Source organism: Corylus avellana, chromosome ca3 (genome assembly GCF_901000735.1).
Source record: "Corylus avellana chromosome ca3, CavTom2PMs-1.0".
Classification (NCBI taxonomy): Eukaryota; Viridiplantae; Streptophyta; class Magnoliopsida; order Fagales; family Betulaceae; genus Corylus; species Corylus avellana.
The window spans coordinates 2,506,500-2,532,056 of NC_081543.1; the positions used below are offsets into that span (position 1 = coordinate 2,506,500).

Sequence of the window (25,557 nt, forward strand, 5' to 3'; positions counted from 1 at the left end):
CGACACATCCCTTACTTTGTGACATTCCATTATTGATCTTTCCTTATTCTTTGTAGGATCTAGGATCAAAGAATTACCGAGAATGACAATATAGTTGGCATCGTATGTGGGAATAAAGATCAAACCAATGATCCAATATTTCAAAGCACGACAAAAGTCACAATTATGATTATACAAGTTGAGTCAAGTTTATTCAAGTTATGTTAACGAGTCTAAACAAAGTTTATACGAGTATGTTTTGTTTAATAATCGAATATAATTTTGTAACGTATATTTTATGTTCACAATTAACTCATTTATTAAATAAACTGGGATAAAGTTAGGTCTTTTCAAGTTGAGCCGAGCCTCTTTGCCAACAGTTTTGTTTGTTTGTAGTCCTATGAACAAGTATTATCTCTATTTTATTCGGAACACAACTAGTATTCATTACTCATTAGCCCAAAATAGAAAAAGAGGAAAGCAATCACTTGAAATAATTACCAAAAAAAAGAAGAAGAAATAAATAAAAGCTTAACCAAGACCAACTTTGTTGAAAACTGAAGTGGCGGGATCTAATTGGCCAAACAACAAACTTCCATAGTTTTTTGCTTTGGAAGCGTCGGATATGTAACCAATCAAGTTGGATTGAATCAGAATCGGAGAAAGAGAAAGCAGAGGAAAGAAAACACACACAGAATCATTCACATTTACAATTACAAACGAAACTCTGTTTCTATCACAACAGTTGAGAAAGTCAGAGAGCGAAAGACGACTTTGAGCGGCCTCTGCAATCTCAACCCATTCGCCATTATCATCCCCTCACGCTGATAGATTACTCCTCTCTCTCTCTCTCTCTCTCTCTCGCGCGCCCGCGCGCTCTCGCTTATGGATTTTGAAAGATGAAGATGTGAATCTGATTTGACGGGGAACAAAAAGATTGCGCCTTTTTGACAATCTGAGATCCGTAAGCGTTCTGGGCCTCTGATTCAGATCTCTTTTCGCACCAATTCATTGTTGTTTCTCATGTTAATGATCTTATGCCTTCAATTTGATGGTGCTCTGTTTCCTTTTGTTTTAAATGTATCATTTTTCCTGTGTTAATTGATAGAATATCAGAGAGCTCCCCCCCTCGAATTCGTAATTGCTGCTCCCCTTTTAGGTGATGAGTAATAAAGAAAAATGATTGAACGTTATTGAATGCGTCTCTCTGTTTTCCAATTAATAGAAAATCCAGTTATAGTTAAGCATTTCAAGCTAAATAGTTGTTTTTTTGGCTCAGCTGAGAGGAAACCTTTGGGTTTTCAAGTTCCCAATTGATCAAATGTCAAATGTCAACGGCCAAATGTTACTTATCAAAGAAAGAAAAATTAAAGACCCAATATTAATTTTTGTTTTGTTTCCTTGATACTATCCTCGGATTTGTATATTTGCATACAAGACTGGTGCAATGTTCTTTAATGGTTGCCCTTGGTAGACGATGCTTGTGCCTGTTATTTTTACAATTTTTTTGTTTATTGTTTCAGCTCTTAAGGTTTTAGTAAGAATATTATTAGGGCTGAGATTATATTCTTGATTTGATTTTTTTTTAGTTAAATGTGACATAATGTAAAACACATAGCTTTCTTTCATGGCCATTTGTTGTAAATTTTATTTGGTTCATTTCTTTTTTTTTTTTCTTTTCAGATTTCTTTTTTCCTTTCTTTGTTGTAAGATTTGATCATTTCTGAAACCCAAAAATTCACATTTGGGCACAAACAGGTGATCAAACAATAATTTAGGAGTGCAGGTTGACCACAAACCACTTGAATTAAGAGAAAGTGTATATATATATATATATATATGTATGTATTTGCTCCAATAGAAGTTCACTCATTTTGGATAAGGTTGGATTGAAAAATTCACTTGTTTGTCTATTAGTTATATTTAACATAAAATTGTATATGTATGATGCATTTATGTCCTTTCATTGATGTAGAATTTCCAAATACTTTATAAAAAATCCAGATAATGGCGACAAAAGGGAACTCAGGAGACAATAGAAGTAGGAGTTCAATGTCAATTTTCATTGTAGTTGGTTTGTGTGGTTTCTTCTATATACTGGGTGCATGGCAGCGAAGTGGTTTTGGAAAGGGAGACAGCATAGCTTTGGAGATAACCAGACAATCAGACTGCAGTATTCTCAGCAATCTAAATTATGAAACCCATCATGGTGGGGATGCTGGGACAATTGATGAATCTGATGCAGAAGTTAAGGAGCTCAAGGCATGTGATGATCACTACGTTGATTACACACCCTGTCAAGACCAAATGCGGGCAATGATGTTCCCCCGAGAAAATATGAACTATAGGGAACGACATTGCCCTCCTGAAGAAGAGAAGCTTCAGTGCCTTATTCCTGCACCAAAAGGATATGTGACCCCATTCCCATGGCCCAAGAGTCGTGACTATGTGCCCTATGCAAATGCACCGTATAAGAACTTGACAGTTGAGAAGGCTGTTCAAAACTGGATTCAATATGAGGGCAATGTTTTTAGGTTCCCTGGTGGAGGCACACAGTTTCCTCATGGAGCAGATGCATATATTGATCAACTTGCATCTGTGATTCCACTGGACAATGGGATGGTTAGAACTGCTTTGGATACGGGCTGTGGGGTAAGTTAAATTTATAAAATATCCTCATTTGGATTTATCAGCTCTGTTTTTTATCCACATAGTGCTCTTTATATACCCATACTCTTATTTGCATCACACCTTCCCATTTTTTGGTCATCTTAATGTAATTCATAGCATTTGTGGATTCTTTGTATTTGCAGCGCTTCATACTTACAAATGCACTTCTTCTAATGGCTAGAACTTTTTTTTTTTTTTTGATAAGTAATGGCTAGAACTTATCTTTGGTTCATTTTATGTGATTAATTTTCCGCCACTTTTCTATGTAGTCTATTGAGCTTCTGTATGTATATATGGTTTCCATTATTTGTATTATAATTGATTTATTGCTAGTGGATGGTGGTTAGGTTGCAAGTTGGGGTGCTTACTTGTTCAAGAAAAATGTTATAGCGATGTCATTTGCACCAAGGGACTCTCATGAAGCACAAGTTCAATTTGCTTTGGAAAGAGGTGTTCCGGCGGTTATCGGCGTTCTTGGAACCATAAAGCTTCCATATCCTTCTAGAGCCTTTGACATGGCACATTGTTCCCGTTGTTTGATTCCATGGGGTGCAAATGGTGAGGATAACCATGATATAGTTTTTTATATTTTATATGTAATATGTTTGGAAGCCATTAGCTGGCCAAGTGCAATACAAGATAATTTTGTGATCATTCATCATTAAGTTCATGTATTAGGGACCCAAATTAAGCATAAAGCGAGCTGGATTTCCTTGACTCAGCTGTGGTGGCCATGAAATATCAAGCTTGACTTCTTCAAAGTTAGCTGAAAAGTTACTTGTTTGATTTCAGCTGGCTTAAGATGAGCATTATAGTCCCTGGACGCAGAATATAATCCAAAGTGCTCAATAGAAAGCTAAAATTACTTGTGGCAGGCAGATTGATATCAATTGACACATAACTTTTTTAATTTCTGATGAATTTCTGGATCTTTATGATTGATGTTGCTTCTTTTCTTTCCATTTTAGGTGCTGCAACTAATTTTTAACATCATTATTGAACTCCTGCAGATGGAATGTACATGATGGAAGTTGATCGAGTTCTTAGACCTGGTGGTTACTGGGTGCTTTCTGGTCCACCCATCAATTGGAGGAATAATTACCAAGCATGGCAGCGTTCTGAAGAAGAGCTTCAGGAGGAACAAAGGAAGATTGAAGAGACTGCCAAGCTTCTTTGCTGGGAAAAGATGCATGAAAAGGGTGAAATCGCCATTTGGAGGAAAAGAATAAATAATGACAATTGCCGTGATCAAGATTCTCAACCTACGATATGTGAATCTGAAAATGCTGATGATGTTTGGTATATCATTCTCTTTTTTCACAAATTTTTTGAATCTTTATTGGACAAGATAAATGTGTCTGGAATAGTTAGATGCAACCAATTATTGGCGCATTAGTCTTTTTTTTTTTTTTTTTTTTTCTCAAAAAAAATTTAAGGAGGTTTGATTTACCTCTTACACTTGTATATGTGCTTTGCGTTACTGGTTCTGACAATAATAAAATGGTTTTTCAGCGATGTACTTCTTACACTATATGCTCCATTTGGTGCTTTTTGGTTCTATAAGCATTGTGAATCTGGAAAGCAAACAAGAGTATTGTTGGATGACCTAGTATTTACATTATTAGGCTCTAAAGATATCTGAGAGATTTCGTCCAAAAAAAACTTTTGGGGTGTGAAGTGGTTGTATATTTGTATATCATGTATTTGAGAAGATCTTAAGCTTTTTATTTTTCCCCTTAACTTCTTCAATGACATTAATTGAGTTATCATGTAGCATTCTTTTTTGTGGGTGAATCTTGTAAATTCTCTCTGAAAAATCTATTTTCTGCTGGTGTCTAGGTACAAGAAGATGGAAGCATGTGTAACTTCTTATCCTGAGACTGCTAGTCCAGATGAAGTTGCTGGTGGAGCATGGAAGCCATTTCCAGAGAGACTCAATGCCATTCCCTTCAGAATATCTAGTGGATCCATTCCTGGAATATCTGTTGAGGCATACCAGGAGGACATCCGATCATGGAAGAAGCATGTGAATTCTTATAAGAGGATTAACAAGATCATTGATTCAGGGAGATATCGCAATATTATGGATATGAACGCTGGTCTTGGAAGTTTTGCTGCTGCTCTTGAAGCTCCCAAGTTGTGGGTTATGAATGTTATGCCTACAATAGCTGAGAAGGACACTCTGGGTGTTATATATGAGCGTGGATTGATTGGCATATATCATGATTGGTAACTTCTGGGATGTCTTCTCTGTTATGTCATTGCTTTGCAAGTATAACTGTTGAGTGGAATATTGATTTGTCAAAGAACCCTGATCTATTTAAGCTTAGACTTTATAGCAATCTTGATGATCCTTTTCCTATCATGTGTTCAATGTGATATCTACGCAATGAAGCCCCTTTTCCTACTATTTTGGGCTGGTTACGATAATCTTGTGTTCGATCCTGGGACCACTTTTTTATCTTAAATCACAAGCAAAAATGTCCTTCCCTGCTACCTTAACCTATGTCTCATCTGGTTTTCATCGTTGCTGCACAATGAACTTGAATCATGACACTCCTTGTAACAGTTGCAGTAGCTGTTACTAGTCACACAAATATGCCTCTCATTGTTTTTTCTAGTGGTGCTGCCTGAACAGTTTGATGTTGACTGCCCGACACCATATCATATAAAGCTTACCTGGACAATTAGCTTCATTTTGATTCTTCTCCTTCAGTTTCACTCTATAATGTCATTCTTCTTAGTTCAATTTATTGGGGGTGAAATATCCTTTTTTTGCGTGATTGTACCCAGATAACAGCCAATCTTTCTTACTTCTTTAGCAATTATTAATAAATTAAATTACATTTCATGTACTTATTCTAAAACCTACCTATTATACACCATGCTAAAATTTCTGTCGGTTACTCAAGCTGAAAATTCAACCCTACTCTAGTTTCATTAACTAGAGTTTTCATCAGTCACCTTGGAGATATAGTGAGTGGTCGACCTGATATTGTCAACAATCTAGACTCTGATTGAATTTTTGAAGTTGATGTGTATTTTCAAGCTAAAGTACATGTATCTGTTGATTGTAATCAAAATATCCAATGCTCTACTCTGTATGTATTTGACCCATTGTTTTTTAGATAATACAGCATTTGGTTTTGGAATGTTCTTTGCTTTAGGAAGTGTCTTTTTCCTTCCACATTTTGAACTGGTTCTGTAATTGGGGATTGTTATCAAAAAATTCTCTAGCAAGATCGATGACTTGTACATTCACATTCCATATCATAGACAGTACCTTGTATAGTATGTCTGTGTGCTTTATTAGAATTTAGTAGTGCGAAGATCAATCGAGAACTTTATTAAGTGCAATAGGCTAGATATAGGCTCAATAATTTTTGGTAATAAAGTTAATTCATGTTTCCCTATACAAATAGGACATTTGGTTGCCGAATATTTACTGGACTATGGCCTGACCCTGGTATCAGGCTGTTCTTTGACAATACCTCACCTCTTAAGTTCAACATATTGAGTCCAAGAAAGCCAATGACCTTTGGTTGAAGCCCACAGTCATGATGGGCTACTCCACGGGGTTAGAGAGGGGAAACAAGAACCAGGGAAAAGCATCTATCTATGTTCTCAAGAACTAGTCTTTATAATTGAAACTGAGAATGAGCTTTTGACATGGTTAAGGAGTGAAACAAAACAAGTAAGGAATGCAAGCCACTGTGAAAAAGTTAACACACCGCAGAACTTGGATTAGTTTCGGAATAAAATATCCCCACTTTATGTTTTTCTGGGATGTAAACATACTCTGATCTGGGGCTTTGCCAATCAGAAGATGCAAGCAATTCCTTGCTGCAGTTGATTATCTAGTAAAGGATGTCAGGATCTGGAAAGTAGCCTTATCAGGAAATCTTAGCTGGCCAACATTCAATTAAGTGTGTTTGATAATCTATTGTATTTAAGTTGCCATTATTTCCTTTATTCTCACTACAAGGCTTTATTTCTGCTTAGAATTGATAGTTGAATGTATTTGATGCTAAATCACATATCTTACTCTGCATGGGCTTTGTTTTTATGCATTACGAGAATTGGTAGTTAGAAAAGTAAAGCGTATAGCAAGCTCTTTCTTTTCTTTTCTTTTGTGGGCTGTTGAAGCTGAAATTGGATGCTTGCTTTGTATGTTCTTTTGTTACTTCTCAAATGCCTAAATTTTGTTCATAACCTCTCTGTTTTTAACCAGGTGTGAAGCCTTCTCCTCGTATCCTAGGACATACGACCTTATTCATGCAAATGGTGTGTTCAGCTTATACAAGGATAAGTAAGTCTTTTTCGACATTACATCTTACTTTATTCTGATGGAATAAAGACTTCACTATCTGTAGTATTGACATATAAACATACTAGAAGTAAGCAGGCAAATATATGGTGAACATAGAATTTTGTGAAGCTTAGTCAATTTCCCTGAAGCAATGGCAGTGTTCCTTGGGCTGATTAAGGTATTGCACATATAGGATGGGATTATATGCGTATGAATGAAGTGTTGTAGAAGAAAGCCTTTTAAAGGTCAATTTCTTACTAATGGCGTGGGTGTAGTCTTTGGTCTAGGTGGTCCAAGATGGGTTTCTTGAGCTCGTTTTGATTAGAGGCCAAAGCCTCTTGAGTTTTCATATTTTCATGCTTTTTCATGCTAGTAGTAAGTTTGAAAAGTCTTAGTGCCACTTTCATTGCACTCATTCCGAAGAAATTCGAGGCTATTGATCTTAAGGACTTTTGACCTATTAGTCTTATGAGTAGATTTTACAAAATTATTGCCAAAGTCCTAGCCAATAGGTTGAGAAGGGTTGTGGAGAAGACTATTCGCAGCATCAGAATGCTTTTATTAGAGGTAGGCAAATCCTTGATTTGGTGCTCATAGCATGTGAATGTAAGGGTGGTAGGATTACCTTAATCAAGAGCACCATTTCCAATTTGTTTACGTATTTCATGTCTCTCTAACCTTTCTCTGCTGGTGTTGCAAACCGCATAGGGAAGCTACAACAAGATTTCTTATGAGGTAGGCTAGGTGAAAAGTTTAAATTTCACTTGGTAAGCTGGTTCAAAGTTTGTTCTCCAACCTTTGAGGGAGGGTTGAGGTTTGAAACTTGCTGTTGTTTAATTGTACTCTTTTGGGAAAATGGTTATGGTGCTTTATATGCTTGAGAGGAGGTTTGGTGGAGAGTTGTGGTTGATTCCAAATATGGCAGCTTGTGGTGTGAGTGTTCTAATGAAGTTCTTGGGTCGTATGGGGTGGGGTTATGGAAGGACAATAAGAGGGGTTGGGGGTGTTTTCTAGTCATACCAGATTTGAGGTAGGAAATGGCTCAAAGATTAGATTCTAGCATGACCTATGGTGTGGGGATCAAACCCTTAAGGAAGCTTTTCCAGATTTATATAGTAATGCTTTTGTTAAGGATGCCTCCATAGTGGTTCATTTGAAGCTTTCTAATAGCTCTTATCAGTTGAACGTAAGCTTTATTAGAGCGGCCCATGATTGGGAGATTTATGTGTTTTTCCTTTTAGTTAGGTATTTCTCTTATATACTTCCGGCATACCTGAGTTGCTCTTTCGCTTTTTAATGATATTTCGATTATTTATAAAAAAAAAAATTCCATGTCACAACGAATAAGAAGAATACTAATAGATGGGTATTATATATTGTTTAATTTGAGTATTCGGTGAGCGGTGAAGTCCACCTCCATTTTGCATTAAATATAAAAGATGAAATAGTTCACCCATGGAACTACATTAAAGTTCACCCATGGATGCACCTTCTAGCAAGAGCCACCTTGGGGACGACAATGGCCTTGGTATCAGCTCATGTTAATATTTCCAGATGGGACTCATCTTCATGTTTGTGGATTGCTTATGCTGAAATCCAATCTAATGCAGGTGCAATGCGGAAGATATTCTTTTGGAGATGGATCGCATGCTACGGCCTGAAGGAGCGGTTATATTCCGGGACCAAGTGGATGTGCTAATCAAGGTGAAAAGAATTGTGAAAGGAATGAGATGGAAGACAAAAATGGTGGATCACGAGGATGGCCCTCTTGTCCCTGAGAAGATATTGTTTGCTGTCAAACAGTATTGGGTTGTGGGTGAAAACAACTCCACATCTCCACATTGAAATGAAAGAAGAGGAAAGTTTTTTCAGTGCAGTTACAGCAGGAAACTCTTTTGAGTCAAATTCAAAGTCTATTTTATACCAACCCATAGGCGTCCACCGGGCAAGTAGCAATATTGTTGATTGTCCTGTTTTCAGTGGTAGATATAGCACATCGATAGGTGTTTTTAATTGTTAAAGCTCCATGTTAATTTTGGCCTCCAAATTTTTAGTTATTTAATTCTCGTCATCTCTCTTTGATGAGCTTAGGGCTGATGTTTACAACCTTCAGGTTCATACCAGAGTGGAGCAAATTTTTGCTTTAACATGTCCTGCCATGGTGTATAAACAGATTTTGAGGTTTTACCTCATATATAATGCATTCTTGTGTTTATTTTATTTATTAAGTTTGAATGGTCAGTGAATTTATTAGATTCTGTTCAAAGATGGACTCAAAGTTGAGGGTCAATATGAATGGTCGACTTGTTTGATTAATACCTATGAGATTAGTTATTCGAGTCCTTACAAAATCGATACATGGCTCATGCAGGTGGGATTGTGTATTCGGGGTTTACCTGACATGAGTGGGTCACGAATTCATGACCCTACCTAGAAGGGTTTCAAGTCACTAAAAAAAAAATGTAGCTCGTTTAGAAATTAGAACTATTATCAAAATATAAATTCTCAACTTGGCAAAAAAGAACATGAGTTCTTAAACTTGGCCATAGCTACTTTTAGTTTAGCCTAGTCTGCTGGACTTGGAAGTTTCTTCCTCGATTGCTCTTGCAACAATGAGCACAATAATAAGCAATGGACAAGTTTAGATATAAGATGCAATAATGTGAATGTTAATAGGTAAATAAGATTTTCAAAAGCATATCCGAAGGTTTACTATAATGAAAATGAAAATGAGGTGCTACGTATCTCTAATTATTGATGTGTCACTCTCAACTTGCGTCTTGTGCGCACAAGATACAGGATGCAAGCCTTTCTCATATAATTAAGTATACAATATTAGTTTTTGTTGAAATCAAATTTGTTGTGTATAAGATACAAGCTGGAGTGCTACGTATCCCCAATTATTGATGTAACACTCCTAACTTGCGTCATGTGCGCACAAAACAAAATATAAGTCTTTCTCTTATAATCAAGTATACAATACCAGCTCTCGTTGTAACCAAATTCAATGAAATGACCCACATGCATTCAAATCGTGGGCTTTTCACATTGTTGATTTGTTAACAAAATTGTACCTGAATAACAATTTTGTTTGGTAAACTTTTAGAAAACTATTTTTTCTTTTCAAACGCTGAAGAGTTTTATCAAATGCTAGTCAGCCAATTGGATTTTCAAATGTAGCTCCACCACTAACACACTTTTCAATATAAACTATAAAACTCTTTAAAACCTAAAACACTTTTCAAAAAAAAAAAAAAAATAAAACACAGAATATTTTTTAAAGATATAACTTAATATTTCATTTTTATCATTATCAAAACCCAAAACCCCAAAAGACTTTCTTAGAATAAAACTTTACCAAACGGGACTTAGACTCTGTTCATACTGATGATATAAACTCCAGTCATCCCACAGGCAAACCCTCTTAAACTAAACTAATGGTCAAGCATAAGCTTCATCTGCAACTGTGAGCCACCTGTCCTAATGATGTCCACAGAGAGTGACATACCCATTTCCACATAAACACAAGGGATTTTGTCCATAATAATGTCCAATCAAAGCTTATACACCTCATAAGCTAATGCTGAGTTGATTACAACATTTAAGGCATTTCATCTTGCGAAAGTAGGTAATGTATTTCGGAAGAATAATGCTATTTAGTAGATTATTATATGAATGTTATACAATCTGATAGTGTAATACTAAAATTCAATCATTGAATCAATACTTTCAAAAAATAAAAAATAAAAAATTCAATAATTAATTTTTACTGCTGCATCATCCAAATTTACTTTGGTTTAAACGAAACAAGTAGGTCCCAGACCCTTTCTTTAGTGCACCCCCCACAAGCCTACTTATACACATGTTCTCAAGGCAAGTGATCTCCAAGCCTATCTCTGTTATGTAAATTACACCACCATCTTCTGCCTTTAGCCCTTTCTGAAATTGTCTCAGCTTTAAAATCCTCCAAACCTCCGTGTCATTCAAAAGTCTTCTCTCCATCACCATGGACAACAATAACAACAACAGAAGCAATCCCACCAATGCTGCGTTTTCTTCTTGCCTCAGCACAGCAGGAGAGAGTACTGGGCATAAGCTTGGCAGGTTAGTTCAGCACCCTCCTTCTGCCATCACTACCAGCCAAACCAAGGCTGAAAAGGGTGAAATCAGTGTGTTTGGTGCTGAAAGATACTTCAACTTGAAGCTGGGTGATGACAATCCTACAAGTATTGACCGTGGGCTTAAGAAAGATCACCACTTTGATCTGCAGAATAGGAAACCAAAGAGCAGGCCAGGAACTCCAAGCATGACCTCTGAAGCAAGCTGGTATAACCAGACTACTTTATTACCAAGTCTCCACAAGAAACCATCCCAGAATACGCAAAAGAAGGTAAATGGAAAGATATACTTTTCTGGTTTTATCTGCAGTAGGTCTTGTTCAGATAAGAAGGCTATCAATATTCATGACAATATTGAGCATGGAGTGATTCATGGAAAAGAGGAGAGTAGAAAAGCAATTGGTCATGCCCCAAGTTTTGAAAGGTCAAACAGAGAAAAGTCAAAGTTGGAAGAGGATCAGAAGATCAAAGAAGAAGAAGAGCCACGAAATTCTCTGGAGGTGTTTGGCTCTCATGATATGATGATCAACAAGGGTGACATTGCAATGAACTTAGAGAGGAAACTCTCTGTGCTAACTTGGGATGCCATTCCAAAATCCCAAAAGCTTTCAACTACATCTGCAGGAACTGGTGGAGGAGAGGATGAAGATATGGGGAGTGATGCTAGTTCTGATCTGTTTGAGATAGAGAACTTATCAACCAGTGAAAAGCCAATGTTCACCAGGCAAGCATCCGATGGCATGTCCAGCTGTTTGACCTCCACCACCAGGTACGAGCCAAGTGAGGCCAGCATTGAGTGGAGTGTTGTCACAGCCAGTGTTGCTGATAATTTCTCACTCAATACAGGCTATGATGAAAAGAAACTGAAAGAAAACAGTAAGAAAAAAGTTGGCAAGGAGGTGCCAAAAAGCCGCCCAAGCGGATCACTGAGTTGTAAGAGTCACAAAGCAGTGGATGTTGCTGAAACTGCACACAAAACTAATGAAAAGGCAAAGTCTGACTCAACACTACAGCGCCAAAGGTTGGATTCCTCAGGCTAAGGTGAAAGATTATGAGTCCCAATGAGTGCAAGAGATTTCCCTTTTCATCTCAGTTCATGTTTTACCGAATCTTCGAATGTTGTAGGCTATGACGCAAACTTTCTTGTATGACATGATTTTACTGCTATCATGCAATCTTCCTCTAATTCTTACATATACTTTTATGTGCTAATTTATCCATTCCATTTATTCCACTCAAGTACCAACTTCTTTCTAACAATGAAACAAAGCTTTATGACAATTGCTTTATTGTCATCTAAAGGCAGGAGACCCCCCAAAAAATGAAAAGGAGAGATCTGGGTTTGTCGAGGCACTTGGATCGAATATACATTAGCAGACCACAAATTCTTGACCACCCTTTTCCTCAATAGTTTAACTTTTGTGCTTGTTCTCTTGATTTTCAACCTAAAGGGTCACTCATGTTTTTGAGCTTCTCTCTAATTCGTTAACCAAGTCTGCTTTTGGCCAACCACGATTGCCTCACTTATCAGCCTACAAATCTACAACTTTGTGTTGCCTTGTATCTATCTTGACTAAGACAACGTCCGACAAATTGAAATGCAAGCTTCAGAAAGTATCAAGCATTGTTGCCTTTTAGTGGTGTTACCTGATCTTTTAACAACTTGACTAAGACAAGGTCTGACATTGCGAAATCCGATCCCTCTTTGTTGCCTTTTTGTGGTATTACCAGTAAACAGGGACGGAACCAGAATTTTTCATCCGAACGGGTCAAAGTATGAATGACCCCCCTTGACCATTCCTGATATAAACAGGGACGGAACCAGAATTTTTCATCTGAACGGGTCAAAGTATGAAAGAATTCCCATTGGCCTATATGTAGCTCCTTTCCTTACACACACAAAGCAGCAATTTGTGACCACAAGAGGCACCAGCATGAGAAGTTATAACATTTTAACTATGAAGAGGTTAAGATATCTGCTTTCCATGGGATTGAATGAAGAGTTGGATTGCTCAATGAATATATGATTCTAGTGATGGAACATGTTAAGGAATGTCGACCACAGTGACACGTTCAACTCATGACTGCCAAGCCATTATATGCAGGAGCAAGTTGGGTAGGCTACATTCAATTCTGCAACCATCTTACAGCCAAGGTGGATCCCATTGCCTCTTCTCTCCCTTTCATCCCACAGAAACTAGGTTGGGAATCAAGTAAACATTTCTTAAACAAAGTTTTGACAACCACTAGTGGAAGTCTCTGTACAACTCGACCTTTCTTAGACCCGCTAATAGAAAATGGTAGACTTAATTAAAATGAGAAGTGAATTATTGATCTCTACTATGATACCATGATAAATCACCGGTTTTTCCAGAAATGCGGATCGAAATGGTAGACTTAATCATTTTGATTGATATTCTAACAAGGATACTACGTGTTGAATGCAACATCTATATGGCTTTTCTTTATTGGATTCAGATGAAAGGCTATGGCTTTTGAGAAATTACAAAAAAGATATTAACTTCAAAATTGCTTAAATAAAATTGTGATGCAAGAAGTGCCATGTTGATAACTTGTTGATCAAGGGCTCATATAAATGTACAACAAAAAAATATCTTTTATGAAGTGTGGATATATTAAGATTCTGCATTGATTAGTCATTTACAAATTAATTATAAACTTCTTGAAAGGAACCCCTAGATATTTGAGAGAGAGGAGGTCATATATGCATATTGCGATGAAGAAGGAATGCTAGAAAGTGAAGGCAAGATAAGCCATAAATGCACATGAAAGGTGGAAAGGAGAAGGGGTTGCCCATCACACCCAATCTTAAAAGATGGACAAAGAAAATTGATGTGAGAGGAATTAGGAAGATATTAACTGTGAAATGGAATGTAGTGAAGGGACCAATGGGGTTGGATTGATATTAAGATGATAGTATTAATAGTTGCCTTTGGACCACATTAGGAAGAAGCATTGGTACTATTAAGTCTGCTGAGAGAAGAGCCATGATCAAAGGGAAAACAAAGAAGGCTCAACAAGAAGGCCGAAAGATGGGATTTATTGAAGCAATTTTTTCGACGGCCAGACTGGCGACAGGTCACCTATAAAATAGAGAATATGATTATCGGAAATTTACCGGTTTTCGGCCGAGAATACTGTGATACTTAAGTCATCTAACATGGCCCAAAGCCCAAAGCATGTTTTTCATTGAAACCAAAGTGCAATTAAACGTGAGGAAAAATGTTTTCACTTTTCAGCAGTACATCACAGACATGGAGACCATAAAGATTGACCCACCCGCAAAGCAAAAAGGAAACGTACCCAAGAATCAAGATATTAATGCAACTCTTTTATGTAAGAGGATTAAAAATCATTAAAAAACTGTGAGGCACAAATTAATCAAGTGATAATAAATTATTAACTGACTTTTAAATAAGAGAAGGTCTTGGAAATGTGATACAAAATCATACCCTAATCTTGATTTGATCTTTTTTTTTTTTTTTTTTTTTGGTACAAGTGAAATATTCTTGGAAATGTGTGTGTTTTCTTTTCTTTTTTGTGGGTTATGCACTTAATAATGTGGGTTTTTTTATAGAAGAGAAAGAGATTTTCCTTCACCATTTTTGCAAGGATTTGATTCAAGCTATTTGAAGGAATTCGGGGCTGGGGGTTATAAACTCCCAATTTTGAAATTTGTGCATAATTTAAGACGAAGCTGTCTGATTCTGTCTTTGCTTATCAAATTGCTTGTGAATATATATTGATTTGAGTAGCGAACCATGTTGTCTCTTACTTGTGATTGTGTTGTTGTTTCATCCACTAATTTGATTGCTTCTTTACACTTGGTTTCATATGATCTTGTGTATTATACAAACATCATAAGCAAACCAACAATTAACACTACAAACAGAAAACATCAAAAACTCAATAGGGTCGCCTTCAAAAGCCATAAGGGGCCAGCAGCCACCACAAAGCACCCATTTTTTCTCAATATCCAGCTGAAGCCATAAATACTGTCGCAGAATAAAACCCACATCCATTGTAAAGTTGCTATCACAAAATATTTTATTGTTGTTTTGTTTATCTTGATTCTGAGTTCTAATTTGTCCACAATGGGCTGAGCCTAAAAGACAGAAATAATAGAGCAATTCATTTTTAGAGTTTATAGGCCCAACATGCATTTTTAAACAAAAGCGCAGAAAGTGTCACGTTTTAGAGTGCATTTAAAAAAATAAAAAATAAATAAATAAATAAAAATAAAATTGATTGCTTAAAATTACGAAAAAATATGTGTTTTTGCATAACGGAAAAATGGATGTTTTACACACGATTTTAAAGACCGAACTATCTACAAATCATTAAAAACAACACTCTTTTAACACTGAATTGCGTTTTAGAAACACCGTTTTTTTTTTTTTTTTTTTTATATAAATATATGTTTTCAAACCGATAAATCAAAAGGACACTAAAAACATTTAAGGATAACTTTTTTGGTATATTGTGTCCAGTTTAATAAAATGTTATCTAAAATTCTTTGATGTGTTAATCAACTAACTTTAAGGTAAACGATTATTGAGTAATGCTAGAAATCATATTTTTATTTTACCACTGTTTCACTATGTTAATGTGGTAGCGTCAATCAATTATTATTATTTTTTTAAAAAAAATAAGACTAATCTAAGGACTTATTTACCGTATAACATCAATGGAGTAGAATAATAGCGGGATAAAAGAGTAATTAGCATTACTCATCATTATTATTCCATCCCAATTCATAACCTTGCTGTATTTATTTATTTATTTTTGGTGGATTTTTTTTTCTTTTTCTTTTTCTTTTTCTTGTGGATACATTGGCTATATTTAGGATGGACTTCTTTTATAGAGCCTTCAAAATGGGTGATGGCCTATGGGCAACATCTTAAAGCAATGGATTTGCCATGGGCCATCTCTAGTGGTACCGTTTACCGTCACGGCCTTGTCTTTGCACTAATAAGTTCGGCCCAGCCCATATTTACAAAGATGATCATAATTCATAAAAGAGGGTAAATTACTAAATAAAGTTTGAAAATATTTGCAATTTGGGTTCCTTAGTTTGAATTGTTGGTATTTTTATAATTTTAAAAAATTAATAAAACAATTAGTCATATATAAAATCCTTAATATATAAAAATAATTTGAAAAATATAAAATAAAGGCAAGCTAAACTCTTGAAATTTTAGGGCTTAATTTAAAAATAAAATCAAAATCTCTCTAAGATTTGTGTTAATAAAATCAACATCAAATATCTTTAACGCTTTCTAATTAATTATAAAAAAAAAAAATAATATTTTTGGCACTCTTTAATGGATAGAAATTTGTTACAAACTGATTTGTAATTAATTCATACAAATTTATATAATAAAGTGTCATGTGTCCCTTAACATGTGAGAATCACATGTGTTTTTAATAGCTATGAGACACATGTCACTTTATTAGATGAGTTTATATGAATTAGTTATAAACCAGTTTGTACCAAATTTTTTTTCCTTAGATGAAACTAATCTGAACTGTTGGTGCGTGGATCCCCTAAAACACCCGCAGAAAAATCAATAAAATAAACGGCCAAGATCACGCATTTCTTTTGAAGTACCCAAGTCATTCAACACCTAGCTCCAGGCCTTTGTAGCCGAATCCCCGAACTGCCCACATGAAGTCTTTCGAAAAGACTACAATACCCTCTCCCGAACACTTCTCCAACTCTCATTGGTCTATCTACTACACCCGAGATCCATCCCCCAGAGGAGATACAATCTCCAAAAACCCTAACCCTTTTGTTCTCTCTCTCTCACTCGCATTCCACTCTACAAAAGCGAGCGAGAGAGAGCCACTAGGGTTTTAGACAATCCACCACCCAGAGCTACCAAAAGCGAGCGAGCGAGAGGGAGACTGTGAGAGTTAGGGTTTTTGTACAAAGGCAGCGACAATGGTGGCTGACAAGGGCAAGAAGCTGAAGGTAGCGGACAAAGGCGAGGAGGAGAACAACTCGGAGACAATCGACGAGAAGCTTGTCCTCTCCATCGAAAAGCTCCAGGAAATCCAAGACGAGCTTGAAAAGGTATAATTCACACTCGCCGCTCTTGCTCATACTATTCTGTTCCGTGCCAATTTTCCTTTCGATGATGATTTTATATTTTGCAAATTTCTTCCTCGCAAACCAAACAGGATAGATTGATTGTCTATTGACTCTATTGTCTGGTTTTTTTTTTCTTCTTCTGGCTGGGTAATATTTTAGTTAATTACAATAGATTCCTAATTTCACCGTTCAGTTAGTTCAGATAAGTGCACAAAACTAATACTTTTAAGCCGCTGATGAAGTGCACAATTGTAAACCTTTGATTTTTATTTCTGGGTAAAGGAAATTAAGCCAAATCCGGAATTTATTTTTTGGGTGGATTCATAGCAAAATAAATAATGTCAGTGTATAGATTGTGAAATGTTATAAATTTGTACACATTCTTTATGTGGATGTACTGAGTTGTTGTGAACAGTGAATGTTTAAGTTTAGCTTAGAGCCACACAATTCACAGCAATCCAAATTCATTTCAATACTGCATTCGCCACTCTTGAAAAGTTTACTGGCCGGTTGTCGTGAGATCTTTCCGTTCTCCGTCGACTAATCTGCTTACCGAACTTCTTATATTCTTTGTATTAATTTTGTTGTTTCAACCCCATGGGGTTGGCTTAGTGGTTGGACAGCCTAGGACTTTGAGTATGCTCCTCAAGGTCTTAGGTTCAAAACCCACTAAGTGCAAACTGCTTCTTGGGGCCATCAGACTGGGGGTTCGCCCCTTAAATTAAGGTGCACTTGCGAGAAACTCCTTGCCGAGGGCCTGTGCACCTCCGGGATTAGTTGGAGCGAGGCTCCGGATACCCGGTGCCAAATCAAAAAAATATATTTTTGTTGACACTGGAATATGGAAGCAAGGGGCGCTTATGGCCTTGATGATGCTTCTTAATTCTTAAGACCCACCGTAAGTCTAATTGTTTGTATTTTCTGTATGTTTCATTTTTGAACCTTGAGTTTTTGCTTGTAGTTTGAGTGGTTTTTACTTATTTGTTCATTGCTGGTATTGACTGTGAATGCTGTACTGTATCTTATAGTTTGTAGCTTTAGCTTCATATTTAAATTGGAATAATGCATGGGGTTTGGATATATATCAGCTTTTATTTCTGTTGGATGCCTCCTGTTTACCTCTTAAATACTGCTGATTGGCTTGTAGCATATGATATGTTTTACTTATGATCTATGCCAGTGAAGCTGTACTGACATGGGTTATTGTGTCTTTTTGTATTTTTTTTAAATGTTCTAGATCAATGAGGAGGCCAGTGATAAGGTCCTGGAAGTAGAGCAGAAGTATAATGAGATACGCAGGCCTGTTTATGATAAGCGGAATGACATTATTAAATCCATCCCTGATTTCTGGTTAACTGCTGTTAGTAATCTGTTTCCATCTCTGTACTCTGGGAATATGCGATCTTTTTCGCTGTTATGATGTCAAGACATCTATTATTTAATTGATTTGTTTCCAACTCTATGCAGTTTTTGAGTCATCCTGCTCTTGGTGAACTTTTGACAGAAGAGGATCAAAAGGTCTGGACTCTGTGCCTACATTGATTATAAAATTTGAAAGAATCCATGAGCCATGTGGCAAGGATTCTTCTTAAGTATCTTATGACTTCTAGCTGGTTTGCTCAATTTTGTCATATGCCTAAATAGTGATTTTGCTTCATTATTGCCTATCTTGTTGATAGATATTCAAGTATCTAAGTTCCCTGGAAGTGGAGGATTTCAAGGATGTCAAATCTGGTTACTCTATCACATTGGTGAGTTTATTTCTTTTCGAATGCTTAGTTTTGTAAACAAGTATTGAAAATTAATTCCTTTATTTCTTTGCTTTGCATGCGGATGTGAATTTTGCATTGTGGTTCAACTAATGAAATCACTGAATTGAACTGATTTGTTTTGATAATTTGCAGCACTTTAACCCAAACCCTTATTTTGAAGATACAAAACTTACAAAGACTTTTACTTATGCCGATGATGATGGAACAACAAAAATTACTGCTACATCAATAAAGTGGAAAGAGGGCATGGTAAGGCCTACTTAAATTACTACAACCGGCTGTATTGAACCTGTCTGTTTTGTTGTGGTTTGATGATTAATTGCATTGCTGATATGGAAGGGCATACCAAATGGAGTTAACCATGAGAAGAAAGGGAACAAGCGTCCTGCTATCGAAGAAAGGTTAGTTTTCCTCAGCCTGGCTGAACTGGGTTTTCAGCCAGTTCCATTGATATAATCATCAATTTTTGTGCAAAATAAGAAATTAATAATAATAACAATAAGAATAATAATAATGATGATGATAACAAAATTAGAAAAATGATGCAATGAAGGAATGTAACAACAATTTAAATTTGGTCACTTTGTAAATTCCAGTTAAATTGTGTGGTGTAATAAAATGTGATGTTTATCTGATTATCAAGGCTTGTTATGTTTGTCATGATCAAATGTTCATGCTAGGTTTCCTCATGTATAGTCTATTTGATTCTGCGGTAAAATGCAACACAATTATGCATTGATAATCTTGCTAATCTCTTGATATGCTATTTCAAGAAGGTTGAAAAGGCATGGTCTCCCTTGTAGTCACTCACATGAATTGATTTATCTATGCTTCATGTTGGTAGTCAGATTTATCATATGATTTATTGCTGTGGAGGTAAAAAAAAACTGTTTTTAAAGCATTTTTGTATTTTTGTTTTATTTTAGCTTACACTTATAAAAAAAGGCATTATTTTCATTTATTTTCTTTTCTTTTCTCGGTCTCAGAATTTCAAATTGGAAAAACAAAAAATACTAGTGGTTTCCAGAGTCATGTATTAATTAATTATCAAGCTTATTCCTTGCATCTCCAACTTCTGTTTCATGGATAAGTAATGCCTTAACATTCTTTATATGAATTGAATGCCCTCACTTCTGCATTTCTTCATGTTTATCGCTGTCTCAGTCAGTATTTTACCATGTTGAATGCAGCTTCTTTAGCTGGTTTACAGATACTCAAGAGAAGGATCACTTGGATGACATCCATGATGAGGTAAGTTCTATTTTTGTCTCCAAATTCTACCAGTTTTCTCTCAATGTTGGAGGTACTGCAGATGTCTTTATTATTGTTATTGGTATTCTTATAGCATTATATATTAAACTTTCACTTCCAAAACATTTCAGATTGCAGAAATCATTAAGGAGGATTTATGGCCAAATCCACTCACTTACTTCAATAATGTATCTTCTTTTTCCCTGATTTCTTTCCCTTTAATCCCATTAGTCATAAAGGGTCTTTTTTTAAAAAAAAAATATATATTTATTATGTGCTTTGAAGCTTATATTACTTTCATAATGTTATATTCTAACAATCATTATGACCTCTTTGACATAGGATCCAGATGAAGAAGATTTTGACGAGGATGAGGCCGGTGAAGAGGTAAATGAAGACATTCTTTTAAGGAGAAAAATTCAAGGGCATAATATCTGTAGCTCTGGTGCTGTTTTCTGTTTTAGGGTTTCATTTACATTCATATTTATTAAAGAGCTTTTTTTTCGTCCTTTTTTTTTTATCTGTCAGTCAGTCCTAGTTTGCCACTGCTTGCAGATTCAGTTGATACTTTTCCGTTAATATAGCACAGAGTTCAGGTAACACATGGATGCTCTTGGCATTTAGGAAATGCTTTAGAAAATGAAGATTAAGAGTCTGATGACTTGCTTAAAGTTGATGTTTGGGTTTCATGTATATATTTAGGAGATCTAGAACAAATTTAGCATTGAGGTGCCATAAACGTCCTAAAATACTTGTAGCCTTTTTTCTTCTTCATTATTAGGTCTAAATTGCATAACTATATCAAGATGTCCATAGGAGGCCTTGACATAGATGAAATGACTAAAACCACTCTAGAAAACTTTAATTTTATATATCCAATTACTGAAAAAGTATTTCATGCTATTCTAAATCCTAGATTAACGCAGTATGGGGATGAAATGTCAAGTAGAGCCTCATTAGTCTGAAGTCTTTTTTTTTTTTTTAATGACGAGGAACCCCTCCAAGGTATGTCCACTTTGTGTACTCACCTCTATCGGGTAAACCTCTGACTTGTGCAAAGTGCCCCCTCCACAAGGATCGGGTAATACTTAGCCCCTAGGAATTGTTTGCATCTAAGGAGATTCAAAACTTAAACTCTAAGAACAAGGCCTTACCACTTGAGCCAACCCCTTGGGGTTAGTCTGAAAATTTGAAGTACTTGTCAGTTTTAAAATAGTTGACAGTTAGATATTACTTGCTACTAAGTACCTCAATGGCCTTTGCACCCGGGATATTTATGGATTCACTTGAACCAGGTTTACAGGGTCCTAGTTTTTCCCTGGTCCAATATTTCCTTTTAGAAGGGGTTTGTAATCTCTTGGTTCGGTAATATATTTGTGGGATTAAGGGTTGTTTTTTCCTTTATTTCTTTGTTTTGAAGCCATATGTCAATGAGGAAGTCAAGGTGGGTTGACTTCGTTCATTTAAGAAATTATGTTGAAACAATTTTTGAATTATGGCTAACCCAAGCCAAAAAGAAAAGGATGAATTTATTATAAAGAGGTTGTTCTTCTTCCATGATTGAAATTGGAGAAGGATTCTTTTGTCGATATGAAAGCTTTGTTGTGCACATTCAAGTCTTGACATTTTTTATAATAGCTTTTCTTTTTGGCACAAATCACAGAAGTTTTACGACTTTTAACCATAATTAGGGATGGGTTTTATAACAATCCTGTGTTAGATAAATGTGTTCTCCCAACAATTTTGTTGAGTAGGTCAACTAGCAGAAATAAGCATAGGTTTCAAGACCTCAATACAGTGTTTCTTGATTGTGGTAATACAAAATTAAAGTACTTACTGGCCATAGATGATGTAATGTCAACATTAGAGGTATGTTGAATGGATGTGGAGGTAATTTTTGAGATTGCTGAAAGGAAGAACATGACATAATCAATTAGAGGCTTTCAGAGAGATGTTCAATTCAGTTTCTCTTCATGTGTTTGAAAAAATGAGCAAAATCTTGAATTTTGATCTTAAGCATAAATCTTTTCTCATTAATGATTTGCAAGTATTTTTGGGGCATAATTACTTTTTCTGGGACAAAAAATTGTAATAATGGTCGGCATAGTGATCATAGTCTCTCTGGCTCCCTTGAAAATGGGCCAAGAGATGGTGAATATAATTAAATGCAATGTAATCACTGCACATGCATGAAGTTCAGTTAACGCTTACAAGCTTATTGTGGTTGACTCAAATGTGGTTGAAGGCCAAGTCCTCTTCCATAAATTGAGTGTTTGAATATGAAGACTAGTGGTAAATAACCAAATCTTGAGTGATTTTATTTGTTCGTCATTGAAGTAGGAATTTTTGCTACCAAATTGGGATACACTATGCTCATATTTCATCATAAGTTCCTGCAATTTTGTATCTTTAATAGAATACAGTGCTTGCAGTTGACTATTTTTGGTACCTTTTCTATTTTAGACCTGTATAAAAGCTTACATAATTCCTAGACTTTCTGAAGTAAGATTCAATGTTGAATTTCCAAGATTCAAATTTGATTATTTTGTTTCATGTTGATTAAATGCCAATGAATTCTTTTGTGGAATCATAGTGGCAGGTATCCTGCCATTGTAGAACCTAGACAATTGTCTCATTTTTTTTTTTGAATTTTGCCTACTAACAGGGAAAGGATGGTAATGACTCTGACGAGGATGAGGATGACCAAGAAGATGACGATGACGATGATGAGGGTGGTGAGGAAGACGGCAAGTAAAACTCGCTTCATCGGGGCATTCACTTATGGCTCTCACTGCTTTGGTAACAGCTTGTGTAAAGTGAGTGGTCTCTAGTAGTTGCTGCTAAAGTATCCTGTGATAGTGGAGCGTCACCATCTTAACTATTCTACGAGAGCTCTTTATCGTGTAGGCAATTGACTGCCAACATGGCCAGTCTCTAGTTTTCTGACTTTGTTGTTTCTCTTTGCTTAAAAGCCATAATTCTCTTACTTTATCGGGTTATTTTTGTGGGTTCCCTTCCAAATATGCCGTCTTCTAGACGATAATGGTGTATTAGTTTAATGTATTATTGCATTCTATCGTAACTTAATGAGGGGAGTAAAATCGTAGTAGTTGGTGTAAAGCTGTTCTGGTGTTTCTATATATGCAGAGATTATACACAGAAATTGGGCTTCTTATTATCATTTTTTTTGGATTATGTTGCTATAATTTTTTTCATAATTTCTGGTGTGATCCCACCGCAAATGGGCTCTTCATCTTAAAAGTAGTAATTGGTATCACTGCCATCGGTTTGATGTCTAGTGTTTAAAGGGTTCATGGAGCCTTATCAAGCGTCTCAATAAACTTAACAAAATAATTTCTTTTTCTGTAAAAGAAAAAAATAATTTGCTTAAAACAAAAACGTTATACCTTCTCCAGTTTTGATCTGAAGATTTGCACAGATCCCGTTCTTTTATAATCTACTTCAATGGGCTTATCGACAAGATGAAAACGGCGTTGGGGTTTTTGGGGGTGCCTTTTGTTAAGAACTAAATGCTTGTTTGACTTTTTGCTTTTGTTTTTTGAGCTTGGAACATGGAAAATTATAGTTAATCCTTTCAAATCTTTTAAAATATTATTTCGTTGAAATTTCAGATTCCGTTAGATTATTTATTTAAAATACAGATGTAGATTACGATAAAAATTAGGAAGTGATCATCATCATCTTAATTATAAGAAGTGATGGTGGTACAAGAGACGTAATTAGGAAGGTTGAAATGGGTAGCTCAGGCATTCCAATAGTTGATCTCTCTCCTTTCTTTAGATCAGATGGTGATGGTGATGAGGGTGAGAAGAAGAAATGGATGCAGGTGATTGCTGAAGCCTGTTCCGAATATGGTTTCTTCCAAATTGTAAACCATGGGGTTCCCCTGAATCTCATGAGCCGAGCCCTTGAGCTCTCCACCACATGGTTTCAGAACAACCCAGATGAGGAAAAGCTTATGTCTCGTGCTCCCTCTTGTTTACCTATTCCTGCAGGTTACGGTAGGCAGCCGGAACACTCGTCGGACAAGAATGAGTACTTGATGCTCCTCCCACCCAACTCCGGCTTCAATGTCTACCCCCAAAACCCACCTCAATTCAAGTATGTATGTGTACACTATTTTTAAGTAGTACACCATTTAAAATTACTTGTTAATATATATATGGTGTTGTTTTTGACAGGGAAGTGTTGGAAGAGATTTTCTCCCACTTAACCAGAACCGGTGAGGTTGTGGAGGGCATATTGAATGCGTGCTTGGGCTTACCCCCGGAGTTCCTCAAGAAATACAATCATGATAGGAGCTGGGATATCATGACGGCCAAGCATTACTTCCCGGCAACTGAAAATGAGAACAATGGTATCTCAGAACATGAAGATGGGAATCTCATCACTTTTGTGTTTCAAGATGAAGTTGGAGGCCTACAAGTTCTCAAAAATGGAGACTGGATTCCGGTGACTCCTTCACAAGGCACAATCATTGTCAACATTGGCGATGTCATTCAGGTACTCGATCCAAACTCCACCCTCTTTCTTTATTTATTCTGTCATTTCTTTCAAGAGGGAAAAGGAAAAGTTCATTATCAATTGACACAAACTAATTGGAAACATTTGAGGAAGGTGTTAAGCAACAACAAATTCAAGAGTGCAACTCACAGGGTGGTGAGAAAGGAAGGACTTAGCAGATTCTCGTATGCTTTTTTCTATAACTTGGAGGGAGACAAGTGGGTTGAACCGTTGCCACACTTCACCAAAGAGATTGGAGAGGCACCAAAGTACAGAGGATTCCAATACAAGGAATACCAGGAATTGAGGATCAGAAACAAGACCCATCCACCCTCCAAACCTGAAGATGCAATCCACATTACCCACTATGCAATATGATCTATCTTCCTGATTTGCCTTCTCTTCTCAAATATATATATATATATATATATATATATATATATATATATGGGTTGGGAAAATGAGAATGATATTATAATAAAAGGTTTGTGATTATGGACTGATGCTTGGTTTTGTTATAAATTTTATGAATTGGGTCCAAGACAAGTTTATTAATTCGTTATATAAGTGGAGTCCATGTATATTGTATGAGCAACTTCCTTGTCTGATTTTTCTCTACAACACATTCTCAGAAACAGAGCTGGTATCACACCAGTAGCAGCAGAGCAATCAATTTCATAATAATTGATATAATTGGATTACATCAGCTTTAAATACACATCCACTTATTACTAAACTAAACACATAAGAAAACCAATACTACTTCTAAGAGAAGTTGTTTGCCGGCAAGCAGCCAGTGCCGCTCTACTCACGTAAACG

General features: G+C 36.1%; 4 protein-coding genes and 1 non-coding gene across 6 annotated transcripts; all 5 read left to right on the top strand.

Annotated features, from left to right (window-relative positions):
- The first annotated feature begins 569 nt into the window (after positions 1-569).
- On the top strand, positions 570-9,178 carry LOC132173835 (probable methyltransferase PMT2). Of its 2 annotated transcripts, none has more exons than XM_059585465.1 (7): positions 570-943; positions 1,955-2,631; positions 2,997-3,207; positions 3,660-3,948; positions 4,489-4,878; positions 6,881-6,958; positions 8,569-9,178. In XM_059585465.1, the coding sequence occupies exons 2-7, from the start codon at positions 1,987-1,989 to the stop codon at positions 8,801-8,803; spliced, it is 1,848 nt and encodes a 615-aa protein (XP_059441448.1). In that variant the 5' UTR covers positions 570-943; positions 1,955-1,986; the 3' UTR covers positions 8,804-9,178. The 2 variants fall into 2 exon arrangements, with proteins under 2 accessions (XP_059441448.1, XP_059441447.1); XM_059585464.1 differs by having other exon boundaries at positions 1,984-2,631.
- Positions 9,179-10,870: 1,692 nt separating this feature from the next.
- LOC132176259 (protein PHYTOCHROME KINASE SUBSTRATE 3-like) lies at positions 10,871-12,242 on the top strand. The gene has a single exon (XM_059588414.1). The coding sequence runs from the start codon at positions 10,965-10,967 to the stop codon at positions 12,114-12,116; it is 1,152 nt and encodes a 383-aa protein (XP_059444397.1). The 5' UTR covers positions 10,871-10,964; the 3' UTR covers positions 12,117-12,242.
- Positions 12,243-16,893: 4,651 nt separating this feature from the next.
- On the top strand, positions 16,894-23,392 carry LOC132175821 (NAP1-related protein 2). The gene is made up of 10 exons (XM_059587881.1): positions 16,894-17,173; positions 18,429-18,551; positions 18,659-18,709; positions 18,871-18,942; positions 19,096-19,212; positions 19,303-19,364; positions 20,154-20,214; positions 20,346-20,402; positions 20,557-20,601; positions 22,880-23,392. Exons 1-10 carry the CDS (start codon positions 17,042-17,044, stop codon positions 22,967-22,969), a joined length of 810 nt encoding a protein of 269 aa, XP_059443864.1. The 5' UTR covers positions 16,894-17,041; the 3' UTR covers positions 22,970-23,392.
- LOC132176804 (small nucleolar RNA snoR109) lies at positions 17,667-17,760 on the top strand. Its single transcript, XR_009439665.1, has one exon. It is a non-coding gene; the product is annotated as a small nucleolar RNA snoR109 (small nucleolar RNA).
- Positions 23,393-23,822: 430 nt separating the features above from the next.
- On the top strand, positions 23,823-25,122 carry LOC132176515 (flavonol synthase/flavanone 3-hydroxylase-like). The gene is made up of 3 exons (XM_059588746.1): positions 23,823-24,336; positions 24,417-24,738; positions 24,853-25,122. Exons 1-3 carry the CDS (start codon positions 23,969-23,971, stop codon positions 25,114-25,116), a joined length of 954 nt encoding a protein of 317 aa, XP_059444729.1. The 5' UTR covers positions 23,823-23,968; the 3' UTR covers positions 25,117-25,122.
- The last annotated feature ends 435 nt before the right edge of the window (positions 25,123-25,557 follow it).